We start from the raw sequence: 13,722 nt of genomic DNA on the forward strand, positions 1-13,722 counted from the left end.
AATCAGTCACGTTGCGCAAGGTATTTGGGGATGAAAACCCCCTGGGATGAGAAAGGGCATTTTGATGGTTGCAGGGGCCCAGATTCCTGTTGCTCAGGCATTTTCAGGCAGCCGGGCCTTTTCAGATGTGTGGGTCTTTATTTTGGTCTGCTCCATTTGATCAGTCTGTGTTGAGCACGTCTAAAGATGTCATGGACATCCCTGCTGCACTTTTTTTTCCAAACCAAACAAAACAAAACAATCCTCTCCATCTCCTTCCAACCTCCGTTTAGACTCATCAAACCCAGGCCTCAGGAAAGCCGCCAGGAGAGAGAGCCGTTGCCTTGGTGAGGGGAATCCGCTCCCTCCAGGCTCTGTGGTTTCCATGGGAACACTGCTGCTCGCCTCTGCCGCCCTGGGGCTGGCAAGATGTATTGAAAGGAAACTTGGGGGAGAGAAAGAGAGGAACAGAAAGAGGCTTTGAGGATTTTGAAAGTATTTGGGGGACCCCTCAGCTGGATGTCTGTATGGCTCTTCCCCACATGACACGTGAACCACGTGACCTCAGCAGCCCAGACACAGCAAGTACTTAACCTAGAGGCTTATGCATTCATGCAGTGCCTTTGGACTGCATGACATCCTGGAGAAACAGACACCAACACAAGGCAGGTGTCCCCAGCTCCTGCAGGACCAGCCTCCCTTCATGGCCCTAATTATGAGCAATAGTGATTGGTACCCAGGAAGCATGGTGGAAGGTGTGTCATATACACTGCGTGCTTCCCAGCAGCCCTGCATGGGTGGCATCCACATGCCGTCTCATAGATGAGGGAGATGCGCTCAGAGAGGGCAAAGGGTAACCTGGGAGCAGCGGAGGTGGTGTTGGAACCCAGACCCAGTTCCCCATGGTGGTTCTTCTACAAAATCTAACCAACTACCCCAGGAGAATGTCAAGTTTCCAGCTTGGGAAGAGCATCCTAGCTCCAGCCTTGATTGCAAAATGCCCCGAGATCACTTTGCTGTACAGCAGAAATTGAAGAAACATAGTAAATCAACTCTACTTTAATACAAAATTTTTTAAATAATAAAATGAAATACAGTGCAGACCAAGCTGTACATTTCAGAGGCATGTATTTTAAGGTATGCAAATCATATCTTAATAAAATTGATTCAATAATACAAAAAAGAAAAGAAATGCCCCCAGTTCTTTTGGATTTGGGTGCAAGAAAGCACCTCCAAGTGGAAGGCAGCTGGAGTGACATCAGCACCACTGGTGGGGTGAAAGCTGAGGTGACATCAGCCAACAGCGCTTTGGGGGGCACCAGAGGAAACTTTATAGATGAGGAAACTGAGGCCAAGAAGCACTGAGCACAAAGAAGCTTCCAGTCCCTCTCTGTACACTCTTGTCTTGAAAGCTTCAGTCTTTCCGAAAGTTTTTCTGGGGTGAGTTTGTGGCACAGAGTCTGCGGGCCAGGTGGGGGGCTGTTCTGCCTCAGAGAAGCAAGTTTAGTTGCCACTGCTCTTTTCTTGACCCTCCAGGCCAGCTGGGCAAGGCTGACTTACTCCAGCCCCGGTCCGTGTCCCGGCCGCCTCCCCTGAGAGCACTGCATCCTGCTGACACTTATTAGGCATCTGCTGTATGCTCTGTATCTATTCGTGGCCTAGAGGGAGCAGAGAGGAGGAACTGCAGCCATTTCTCAGATGGACTAGTGGGCAAATCGAGGCCTGGAGAGATGAAGTGAGACAAAGGCCACCCTATGGGAGGCCTGGAATCGAGACTCCCGTATCCAGGTGCCCAATGGAGGGCCCTTTCCTGGGCCCCAGGCTGCCCCCTTCCTAAAGAAGATTAAACACAGCCATACCAAACCTGGCTTTAGAACCAGGACAGCGCAACGCTTTTTGAAATAACAGTGTGTGTGCTAGTAGGCGCTGTGTGTGGAGTGTAGAGGGGCCAGTGAGATAAGTGATAAGTGCCAGGGGCCTCCCCACAACAGAGGGGAGTCTCAGTGGGTCTCTGGTGACAAGGCTGTTCCTGAGTCACATCCTCCATGGCCAGGGTCATCTGGTACTGCCCTTTGCAAAGGAGCTGGATAAGCTTGTAACATGGTAGGGTCGATACTTAATATAAGGAACATGTTAAGAGTTCCCGTGTGGCTCAGCAATAATAAACCTAATATCCATGAGGACGTGGGTTCGATCCCTGGCCTCTATCAGTGGATTAAGGATCCATTGTTCCTGTGAGCTTTGGTGTAGGTTGCAAGCACAGCTTGGATCTGGAGTTGCTGTGGCTGTGATGTAGGCCGGCAGGTGCAGCTCCGACTTCACCCCTAGCCTAGGAACTTCCATGTGCTGCAGGAGCGGCCCCAAACATATAAATAAAAATTAAAAAAAAAAAAAAGAATGTGTTGGAATTCCCTGGTGGCCTAGCAGTTAAGGGCTCAGCATTGTCACTGCTGTAGCATGGGTTCGACCCCTGGCCCTGAAACTTGCACATGCTGAGAGCACAGCCAAAACAAACAAACAAAATGTGTACAATGCAAGTAACTCTGGTGAAATATTAACATTCAGGCGGTACCATGCTGAACTCGGTCTGCAAGTCCCAACCCCAGTTTATCTGAAGCTGTAGGCCTGGGCACGGGGCCTCCCTACTGCCACCTCCACCCCATGCCCTGCTGCTGTGTGCTGACTCCAGTTATGCATGAGCAAGTTATGGTCTCCCGCTCCTATTCACAAAGACACCTGCACCTCCTCGGTTCAGTACCTGGGTGAGGGGCTGGGAGGATGGCAGGGATGGGGTATGTGGGCATAGCTGATACCATGCGGGCCAGGCAGACATCACCACGCTAGACGTGTGGATGGTTTCTTGATGCACCTGTGACTCTGTCCAGGGACCTTCCGTGCTCCCAGAAACACACTTGACTTGGACATGCAGAGCTGAGGAGAAGTGTTAAGGGATCCATGCTGAGGTTTGAGGACAGGTGTAAACATGACAGATGGACATCTGCCATGTCCTACAGCATCTTCCAAAGGGACCCCAGCAGGTCTGAGTCCACCCAGCAGCCCCTTCCCTTTCTTATTTATTTACTTATTTACTTATTTATTTATTTTGCTTTTTTGGGCCATACCCAAGGCATATGGAAGTTCCCAGGCTAGGGGTCTAATCAGAGTTGTCGCTGCTGATCTACACCACAGCCACAGCAACGTCAGATTCAAGCCGCGACTGCGACCTACACCACAGCTCACAACAACACAGGATCCTCAACCCACTGAGGGAGGCCAGGGCTCGAACCTACATCCTCGTGGATACTAGTCAGATTCGTTTCCACTGAGCCACAATGGGAACTCCCCCCCCGCCCCCCGCCTCTTCTTATCTCACCTCCCGAATCGCCTCTTGGGATCGCCTGCAGGCATTCAAACCCTCATCTGGGAACCTGCTCTGGAGGGGCCAGCTCCAGATGCAGGCACATGGGACCTACAAAGGAAGGGTCATTTCTTGGAGCACAAGAGAGGCCCCAGCTCAGCTGTTCAACGAAATCCCTCCTTTTTTCCAAAGGATGGCGCAGCTATAAGAGGGAGAATAAAGCAGCAGCTGTATTCTTTGCAGGTTGTGCATTAGCTCTTTGTCATCACTGTTATCATTTCATCACCAGCCCAGTACATGTTTCCACAGAGGAGCTGTAATGATGGAGCCTGTCAGGTGGGGGCTCCCCAGGGATACTTAACCGGGTCATTCTTCCCCCATGGCTGTGAGCCTCCAAATAAGAGGTTTGTTGTTGTTCTGGAAGCACCGCAGTTCCAAAGCTTTTAACTGACTCTCCTCTGCCGTCTGGTCCCACCCCCATCATACCCACCCTTCTTCTCAGCCACTGATCAGCCACCTTCCGCTTAGTGAGGAAGTCCGACGGGGCCAGCTGCTCTGCTCACAGCCCCCAGCCCCCAGTGCTGCTGCTACACTGGGATCATCCTGTAGAGACAGTTCACCGATTTTTTCATGGTCAGTCCTGGGTTCTGACAGGAGGAGAAGCCCTTGTCAGAGGACTGGGAGTTTCTGGCTGGTGATGAATCAGACACCAGGTCATGAAGGGCAGATCACAACTGGGCCACTGCCAAGCTCCCCTCCCTGACCCCGCCACTCCCCAGAGAGAGAGAAGAGGGCCTCTGAGCAGTGAGGAAGGAGAAGCCTGGAGAGTGTCATGCCCCCACCTCACCTCCAACACCTGCTTGGTCAGGACTTGAGACAGCACTCAGTCCTTCCAGAGCCAGCACTGGGCTCTGTGAGTCCTTTGCCATTCAAGGCCACAGCCCTCAGCCAGCTCCTACCCAAGGGGCCTCATCAGGTCCCGAGATTGCTGAGCATCCAGACCTCTGCTGGATGACCCTTCCCTGCCCAAACTCAAAGCCCAGAGGATCTGTCTGGTCATAGTCCATTCCTCCACTCACTGTTGAGTGTCAAGGGGATTTAAAATCAAATGTCTGGATTTAAAACATAAATGCATCACTCATTGACATGGTACCCTTGATCAAACCATTCCTGCAGGCCCTGGCAGAAAGGTGGGAAGGACGGAGCCCGCTCCATGTGGGCACCTTGCAGACAGACCGGTGGGGTTGCCCACATCATGGCCTTCACTCCCTTCAGTTGCTGCCCTCAGCCCCATTTTTGCCCAAAGCCACATCACTCCTCTCTGAGGAAGTGGGAGGGGCAGGAGGGAAGGAAGTAGCTGGCTTTCACACATTCATGACAGAAGGTCCCTCATTGCCCCCTCACTTTTCCGCCTCACCTCCTGATGGTAAGCGGTCCCCGAGCATCATTGTTTTGCCTGATGCCCATCACAAGCAGGCCCTGGCTTCAGCTTCCCCAGGATGAGGGGATTCCTGATCAATATGTTAAGCTGGCATACTGTCCCCTGTCTCCCAGGGCAGGGGATGCATATGAGGGCAATAGGATGGTCACATTTGCCCCTGAACTGCCCGGTGCTAAAAAGCCCCGTGGTGGTGGCACAGAGAAATGCAAAGAAAAAGCAGCCCACCTGTTTCCCTCTGGTGCATGGGGCAGAATTGATCAGAGTGGGCCCCCCACTTGGAGGAAGCCCTTAGAGGGAAGAGGTTACCAGGTAAAGTGAGGTTGCAAATAGATGCTGGGAACCAGGATGACAGCAGTGAGGGCATCACCAGCTGGTCTGCTAGGTGCGGGGCCCCAGCTGTGGCCCCTCCAGCATGGTGTCCAGCCCTGCTGGCTCTAGGCTTCCTCCTTGACGTGGGAGCAGCGGCTTCCCTTTCTGGGAGGGTCAGAGGGATCATGGGTGCGAGATGCAAGGCCAGCACCTGCCAGGGGCAGAGCTTGGCGAGTGCACCGCTGTCATCTCTGCAGAGATCTGCATGGCATCTGCCTGGCCATCCTGCCATCAGAGCCGCCATCTCTCTCGGTCTTGGTCCATCAGCAGCCAGCCCAGCTCAGGGGTGCTGAGAGTTCATACAAAGAAAGGTAGTGTCCAGAAGGGGCAGCGCAGCCCTGTGGGCAAAGCTCGTCTTCAGAACCACCGGTCCGGGCCCAGGACCCTCGGGTCCAGGCCACATGGGGGCCAGGAAGTGCCCGGGAGTTTGGGCCCTGGGTGCCTGAGGGTGAGGGTCAGGCCAGCCCTGCTGGTGGGGTCTCTGTCCTTACCTTGCACCAGGGCCGTGCCCCACAGAGACCCTCAGCGTCCTGGGTTTGGGTGGGAACATTTCTCGTGGCTTCCGCCCCACACTGGACTTCCTGGGGAGGGGAGGGCACGTTGGTACAGAAGTGGGAGCTGGAAGGAAGTCGAGAGGCCCAAGACCCCACCAGGCAGGTGCAGGCAAGGGAAGGAGAGAAGGAGAGACAGTTTAGAGCAGGGGTTGGGGAAAGGGGAGGGAGGGGACTTAACCCTATGTGTGCCGCGGAGCCCGGGAATCTGTGAAACCTACAGACCTCTGCTCCAGAAAACATTTCAATGTTAGCAAGACGCCGTGTGAGGTCACGGAAGGAAACTGATCTGTTGGAATGAAATTGTCACGGCCGTAGAAGATAGACTTGGATGGTTCCTGTGTTTCCCCGTAAACCCTTGGTCCCAAGTCCCAACCTCAAAGCCCCCGACCCAGGGCTGAAGCGCTGAGAGAGAGCAGCGAGGATGGTGGGATGAGAAATCAAGAGAACCCCTGCTGGGGGCAGAGCCCCCGGGGTCTTCAGGTGCGACTGCCGTGTGTTACCTACCTTCTCATCTCAAGGAAACACTAAATTCCAGCTAGAGATGTGTGGAGATAAAGATGTAATTTTTCCTCATCCAAGTTTGTGGACCCCCCATTTGAACGAGGATGGCAGCGCCGTCCCAGACCTGCAGCCCTTGAAAGTGTGGTCACCTGTACTGAGCTGGTTTTCTCTCTCTCTGTTCCACAGCCCTGCACGAGTTCCCCAGTGACATCTTCACCAATGAGGACAGAAGGCAGGGGGCAGTCGTCCTCCACGTGCTCTGTGTAAGTGTCCCCTCCTCTAGGAGCCCTGCCTGTGGGGGGAGGGGAGGGAAGGGGGGCTGCAGAGGAGTCTCCCCTCCCCCTGTTCACACACCTGGTGGGGGCCTCGAGCCAAATATACAAATCTCCAAATGTACTCTTTCGTAATAATATTTTTTGTGGAGGTGTAATTGATGTACAGAGTTTCAGGCGCAGAGCAAAGTGATAGGGAGTATAGTTCCCTGTGGTATACAGTAGGTCCTTATCGTTTATCTGTTTCGTACATGGTAGTGTGTATCCAAATGGACGCTTTTCCTTTTTTTGTCGTCTGTTTCTAAAATTTATTTTATCGAAGTAGAGTTGATTTACAAGCGTGTGTTAATGTCTGCTCAACAGCAAAGTGATTCCGTTATAACGACCATAGATTCTTTTTTATATCCTTTTCCACTGTGGTTTGTCACAGGATGTTGAATCTGGTTCCCTGTGCTATGTAGTAGGACCGCGTTGTTTATCTATTCTGCATATAATAGTTTGCACCTGCTAACCCTAAACTCCCAGCCCACCCTCGCTCCACCCTCCCTCCCCTTGGCAATTCTATGCCTGGGAGTCTGTTTCTATGTCACAGATAGGTTAATTCGTGTCATATTTTCTTTTAGTTTTTTTGTCTTTTCGGGCGCCGCATCCGCAGCATATGGAGGTTCCCAGGTTAGGGGTCAAATCAGAGCTGCAGCTGCTGGTCTATACCACAGCCACAGCAACACAGTGTCTGTGACCTACATCACAACTCATGGCAACGCTGGATTGTCAACCCATTGAGCAAGGCCGGGGATCGAACCTGCATCCTCAAGGTTACTAGTCAGAGGCATTTCTGCTGAGCCACAATGGAATCTCCAATTTGTGTCATGTTTTAGATTCCACATGTAAGTGATATCATATAGTATTTGTCTTTCTCTTTCTGACTTATTTCACTTAGTATGAGAATCTCTAGTTGCATCCATGTTGCTGCAAATGGCATTCTTTTGTTCTTTTTTATGGCTGAGTAATATTCCATTGTCTATATGTACCACACTTTCTTAATCCATTCAACTGCTGATAGACATTTAGGTTGTTTCCATGTCTTGGCTATTGTGAATAGTGCTGCTATAAACATAAAGGTGCATGTATTCTTTTTGAGTTATAATTTTGTCTGGATATACGCCCAGGAGTGGGATTTCTGGATCTATATGGTAGCTCTATTTTTAGAAGTTTTTAAGGAACCTCTATCCTCTTCTCCGTAGTTGTTGCACCAATTTACATTCCTACCCACTTTATAGAAGGGTTCCCTTTTCTCCACACCCTCTCCAGAACCAAATGTACTCTTTTTAAGAGGCCACAGATACATGCACGGGAAGATATCTGTATGTTTTAATTCCTTGATATCTGTGCCCAGAGTGTGGGCTTGGAGATCAGACAGAGTTGCTCCCCACTTTTGACCCTGCTCTTTCTGCTGAAACGCTGCCTTCTTGGGACGTGCTTTTCCAACCAGCCTTTCTAAAATGCCTCTGTCTTTCCCCTTACCTGGCTTTACTTTGGTCCACACCACTCAGCACTAAGCAACATAATATTATATCATTTTTTGCTTATAGCCTGTCAGCCTCCCTCACATGTCAGCCCCAAGAGAACAGGGGCATTGTTTTGTGCATGTCTTCCTTCCTGGACCTGTTCCTGGCACAGAGTAGGGCCAAAGTATTTGTAAAATTCGTGGATTACATGTAACGGCAGTGGCCTGGTGTCTGGCACACAGTAGGTGGTCAATAAAGTTTGTTCTGGCTCTTCATAGCCACCATGGCCCTAGCACTTCACCTGCAGGCCCAGTGGATCGAAGGCCTTTGATCTGCCTTGTCCGCTTTCAGAGAGTTTGGGGAGAAAGTGTGGGGGAAGCTACCTCAAAGGCGTGGCTGCAGAACCACAAAGATCCTGGGCAAACTCTCAACGAGCTGCATCACTGTGTTTTCCCGTCTCTGTAGCATTCATGCTCCTAATTCCATTCTGGTCATTTATTGCTGCAAAACATTCTCCACATTTAGTGACATGCCCAGTAAGCTCATGGGCCCTGGGGGGTGAGTGTTCAGAAAGGGCGCAGAGGGAGTGCTGTATGACAGGGGCCCGAGAGGGAGCAGCTTATGGTGACATTGATGGCTATGGCTGGAGCCACTTCTGCTGGAGGACCCAGAAGGCTTGTCCACTCCCAGGTTTGGTGTCTGGGCTGGGGTAGCCAAAGGACCTGCCCGGCTGGGACTCTTGACCAGAGCATCTCTGTGCAGCCCCTCCCTTGTGGCTCCACGGGGCAGCCCAGGACTGGCAGAGGGAGGGTGTCTGAGAACAAGGAGGAAGCCCATCGCCTTAACGTCCCAGGCCTCAGAAGTCACACGCGTCATTTCTCCCAGACTCCATGGTGGTCACAAGCCCACCGGGACTCGAGGGGAGGGGACAGAAACCTTACTTTTCCATCCAAACTGGAGTAGGTCATAAGCACACCCGGGGCTCAGGCATCACCCCAGACTTGGGTTGGGTCCCATTTTTGCTGTCCTTGTTTGTGTGTGGCTTCTGGCAAGACATTTAACCTCTGGCTCTATAAGCTGCCCTAAGCCTGACTCCCTGGTAAGAGGAGTTAGCTCTTCAAGTCTTTCCCGTTTATCCAACCCCCAAACCCTCTTCTTGAAAATAAGCCCTGAGGGGTCCCTTTGTAGCAAAGGCATTTTCTAAAGACACCAAATGGAGGAGTTCCCGTCATGGCTCAGAGGAAATGAATCTGACTAGGAATCATGAGGTTGCAGGTTTGACTCCTAGCCTTGCTCAGTGGGTTAAGGATGCGACATTGCTGTGGCTGTGGTGTAGGCCTGCAGCTGTAGCTCTGATTAGACCCTAGCCTGGGAACCTCCATATGCCGTGGGTGTGGCCCTAAAAAGACAAAAGACAAACAACAACAACAACAAAAACAACAAAAACAACACCAAATGAAAAGCCAACTCAGCACCCCTGTGCCCTTCAGGAGAGTCACACGCACAGAGCAATCACCGTGGATGCCAGCTGCTACCTCTGGCACCAGGGAGCCTTCCTTGTCACAAGGCTGAGAAGACCCAGGCACCGATGGGATCCAGAACCCCCCGGCAGCCTTAGCACCCAGAAGCCTTGACGTCTGTGATATGAGGTTTCCATTCTTGGCCCAGACGACACAGCTCCTTCTCCCAAGGCGGTGTCACCACCCACCAAGGCTGGGACTCTTCCTCCCACCTCTACCTCCAGCCCCCAGGAATTTTCTGAATCCAACTGAAGGCAGAGGAGGGAGCCTGTGCCTTGCTCTTCCCTGTAAGGCCTCTGCTCTCTGTGGCAGTGCATTTTGCGCAGGCGTGAAAGCAAAGTAGACAAAAAGGGGTCATTTTCCCCTTTGCCTAAAGGTGCTTTTTCCCCACTTGCTTACAAGAGTGGACGTAAGCCTGCAGCATCAAGCTTTGTCATCACTGGTGTCTAATACCGCAGCCCGCCCCCGCCCCAGGCCTGCATTGTAAAAACCACAGGGCAGGGAGCCCAGGGGTCAAGGTCAGTCTTCTGCCCTTCAAGATCACATTCCAGGCACCTTGAACTTGACACTTCTCCACCAAAACAGCCTGTGCCTGCAGCCAAGGCCTCCTTTTAGAGGGGGGAGTCCCAGGTGAAGAAGGTCCCCTGCTTGCATGGTTGGACGTAAGAAGTACTGCCAGGCTAACCTGAGGCATTTTGGTGGCCTATAGGAAACAGATAAAGCACAAGTCACCGCTGCAGGAGAGACATACAGATCCTTGCACCCCACTTTCTGGAACGCCTCTCTGAGATCCTGCAGTGTGGTCATGCCAGGCTGGAGCCTGCAGAAGGCCACCTCTGGGTGGCTCCTGCCTTGTGTGAGCACAGCCTTGGTCCCTAGCACGGGAAGGGCCCATCTGGTGTCGGGAGGCAGTTGAGTGGGTGGGCCTTTTTCCAAGGAAGAAAGGGAAAGGGATTCCAGCAGGGGCAGAAAACCCTGGATGGAGGCTGTAGACACTCAATAGGCCGGGGGTCTGGAGTCAGTGGAAATTAAGGTCAGGAGTCTGTGGTGGCGGGGGGGGGGGGGGGTGGGCACCAGGAGGTGCCGCAGCCTTGGGCTTGGAAGTGGTGGGAAGCAGCCCCCATCCCCCATCCCTCTGCTCTTGGCTGCAAATCAGGGTCCGGCATGGCCAGGGCAACCCAGAGCAGGCTGCACCCCAGCCAAGGTGAGAAAGATCCAGGCAGGACTGCAAGGAAGCCTCAGGGCCATCTGGGTAGGGGTCCCAGAGTCCCAGGTACCCGGAGGAACAACCCTGTGGGCATTGAGAAGATGGTGCAGGGACTCGTCATCCAGGCTCCTCCGGAAGCAGGGTCCCAGAGCTGTGTCCTGTCACCGGAGCCTGTCTCCAGAGAGGGGGCCCCGGGGACTGACTGGCATGATTTCAGCTTTCAACCAGAGCGCCTTGGCCTTTCAGATCGTATCCCACAACCTGATTAATTTTCACATTGCACCTAAACTCACACACGCCATTCTACTCAGCCCCTGAATTTGCTTTTCACTGGGCGGGTGGGGGGCTTTTCCCATAGCCTTTGACCTCAGCCAGGCACTGACCTGTGGGCACAGGTGGGTCTGAGGACCCCCAAGCCATCCTTTGGATCTTACACGTCAAAGCCAGCCTCTCTCTTTTCTTTTGAGCAAATACTTCCTTCTTTTGTGTGAGCTTTGCAGAAATCAAGCAGCCATTTCTGCTTAAAATTTCCCAATGCTGTGAGTTTAGTTTTCCCTTGGCAATTTCTGGCTTTGTGGATTTCAGAAGCCCTGGAGCCTGAGATTGTACTAAAAAAAAAAAAAAAAAAAAAAAAATACATTCCTTTTCCTTGCGGCTGTTCTTCACATATGGGTTCCTTGCTAGAGTGGAAATCCCTCATCTGTGTAACTTTATCAACAATGAATATTCCCAAGAAAGCACACTTGTCTTAAAACTTGCTTTATAGTCAGTCTGTTATGATGTTGAGAACACTGAAGGCGTGTTCCCTCTCTGGGGGGGAATTTGCACCGTATCCTCTCATGGACCCCTGCCTGCCCCAAGAGAGGAACGAGCCTGAAAATAATTTTCTAGAACTGTGCTTTGTTTGTGATTTATAAATACCTTGTGAGGTTTTGCTAATTATCCTGCATGAAGACAGCTGAATCTTCAAGATTATGAGCTGGGCCAACACATTTTCCCTTCCAGTAAAAGAAACTTTAATCAGTGTTTGAAATTCTTTCTTGAAACTGGTCTGTCTTTAATAAATCGGCCTCCACAGCAGAAATACCCTTGGTGCACCTTGCCAGCTTTCAAAGGTATTCTTCCTAAGATTTGAGACTTCTTTTTGAAAATTAAAGTATAGTTGACTTACAGTGTTGTGCCAATTTCTGCTATATAGCATAGTGACCCAGTCATACATATATATACAATTTTTCTTTCTTTCTTTCTTTCTTTCTTTCTTTCTTTCTTTCTTTCTTTCTTTCTTTCTTTCTTTCTTTCTTTCTTTCTTTTTTTTTTTTTTTTGGCTTTTTGTCTTTTTAGGGCTGCACCCATAGCATATGGAAGTTCCCAGGCTAGGGGTCCAATCAGAGCTGTAGCCACCAGCCCACACCATAGCCACAGTAACTCGGGATCCGAGCTGCATCTGTGACCTACACCACAGCTCACGGCAACGCAGGATCTTTAACCCATTATGCGAGGCCAGGGATCGAACCTGCATCCTCATGGATGCTAGTCAGGTTCGTTCATCGCTGAGCCACAACAGGAACTCCAATATACATTCTTTTCCTCATGCTAGCTTCCATCGTGTTCTGTCCCAAGAGATTGGATATAGTTCCCTGTGCTGTACAGTAGGACTGCCTTGCTTATCCATGCTAAATGTAAGAGTTTGCATCCACCAACCCCAGACTCCCCGTCCATCCCACTCCCCCGCCCCTTCCCATTTTTAGTGTAATTCTCCTCTTTGGGCAGGCGGATGCATCTATGTGGTAAAGCATCACCCTCCTGGAAATGAATGCATAGCCCTTAGGAAGGCAAATCCCTGCTGAGCGAGTCTGGAAGATGGGCTGCTAACTGGTCCAGTGACTCAGACCCATCTGTGGACCAGCCTAGGAAAGAAATATCAATGGGAATGGTCCCCACATTCATCCTCATCTTCTAAAACCTAGACATGCTCCGAGAAGCCTCCTAAGGACCTCAGGACTGGACCCTGTGCCGCAGGAAAGGCTGCTTCCTCCCAGGAGCTTTTAGGGTCACCTCAGGCTTCCCAGGGCAGCCAGAGGGTGCATGAGCTACCAGGAGGTCCCTGGCCATCTGCTTTAGGCTGGCTCTGTCCAGTGAGGGCATTCCCTTTCCCCATCTCCATCTTCACTGCACCCCAGTGCCTGGTCCCATTTTAGGGGCTCAGGTGTACAAAAAGGAGCTGGGCTCCCAACAGGGTGGGGTACTGGGAAGCACAGGCAGGAGTCTCAAGCTGGGCCATCACTCGAGGACCACACGCAAGGAGATGCTGTAGGAACCAACACAGGGACTGGTGATGTCAGTTCCTGCAGCATCCCTGTGGGATAATGTCCAGGGCGGGACCCCAAGGTGGGGGGGGCCTCCCCCAAGCCCCCAGCTCCCGTCCACTTTTCTCTCCTCCACCGGGCCACTGGGGTGGGATGCTTGATGAGGAAGAAGCGCACCCAGGTCAGGACTGAGAATGCTTCTTTATCACCAACGTGCTGGGGGCTTTGCATCAAGGCTTCTCCTGGCCTCAGTTTCCACACCTGTAAAGTGGGAGCACTTCCTTGGCACTCGGGAAATGTTAGGTTTTTAGTCGTCACCTTTTCCCTGCCCCGCACCCCTCTAGGGGCAGCTCACTTGTGCTTAAGCCATTCTAAAGGACCTCCTGCCACAGGACCAGAGTCGGATCCTTTGGAAGACAGCCCTTTCCCTGTGAGCACCAGAACAGGGGGTGACCCAGAGGCCTGTCTGAAGCTTCCATGTCCACCAGGTCCAGGGCTCTGGGAGGGGGCTGCTGCAGGGGTTGTGATGCTTAAGGGGATCTCTAGGGTCTAGTCGGCAAGGTCCTGGCAACAACTCCCTAGCCGGGCAGACGTGTTTAGTTAAGGGATTTCACCCTGGAAGAGAAAAATGATTAGAAGGGCTTGTGGAATTTCCTGTTTACTGTTGGAAAAGTGCTGAGCGTGGCCTTAATTTGTCAGTGTCAACA

General features: G+C 51.8%; 1 protein-coding gene across 1 annotated transcript in view; it reads left to right on the forward strand.

Annotated features, from left to right (window-relative positions):
• The window catches only part of SLC24A3 (solute carrier family 24 member 3), a 510,304-nt gene that overhangs the window by 281,615 nt on the left and 214,967 nt on the right, over positions 1 to 13,722 (forward strand). Inside the window, 1 exon segment of the mRNA XM_021078001.1 lies at positions 6,389 to 6,465. Coding sequence (XP_020933660.1) covers positions 6,389 to 6,465 — 77 coding nt within the window.

Source organism: Sus scrofa, chromosome 17 (genome assembly GCF_000003025.6).
Source record: "Sus scrofa isolate TJ Tabasco breed Duroc chromosome 17, Sscrofa11.1, whole genome shotgun sequence".
NCBI classification, from domain to species: domain Eukaryota; kingdom Metazoa; phylum Chordata; class Mammalia; order Artiodactyla; family Suidae; genus Sus; species Sus scrofa.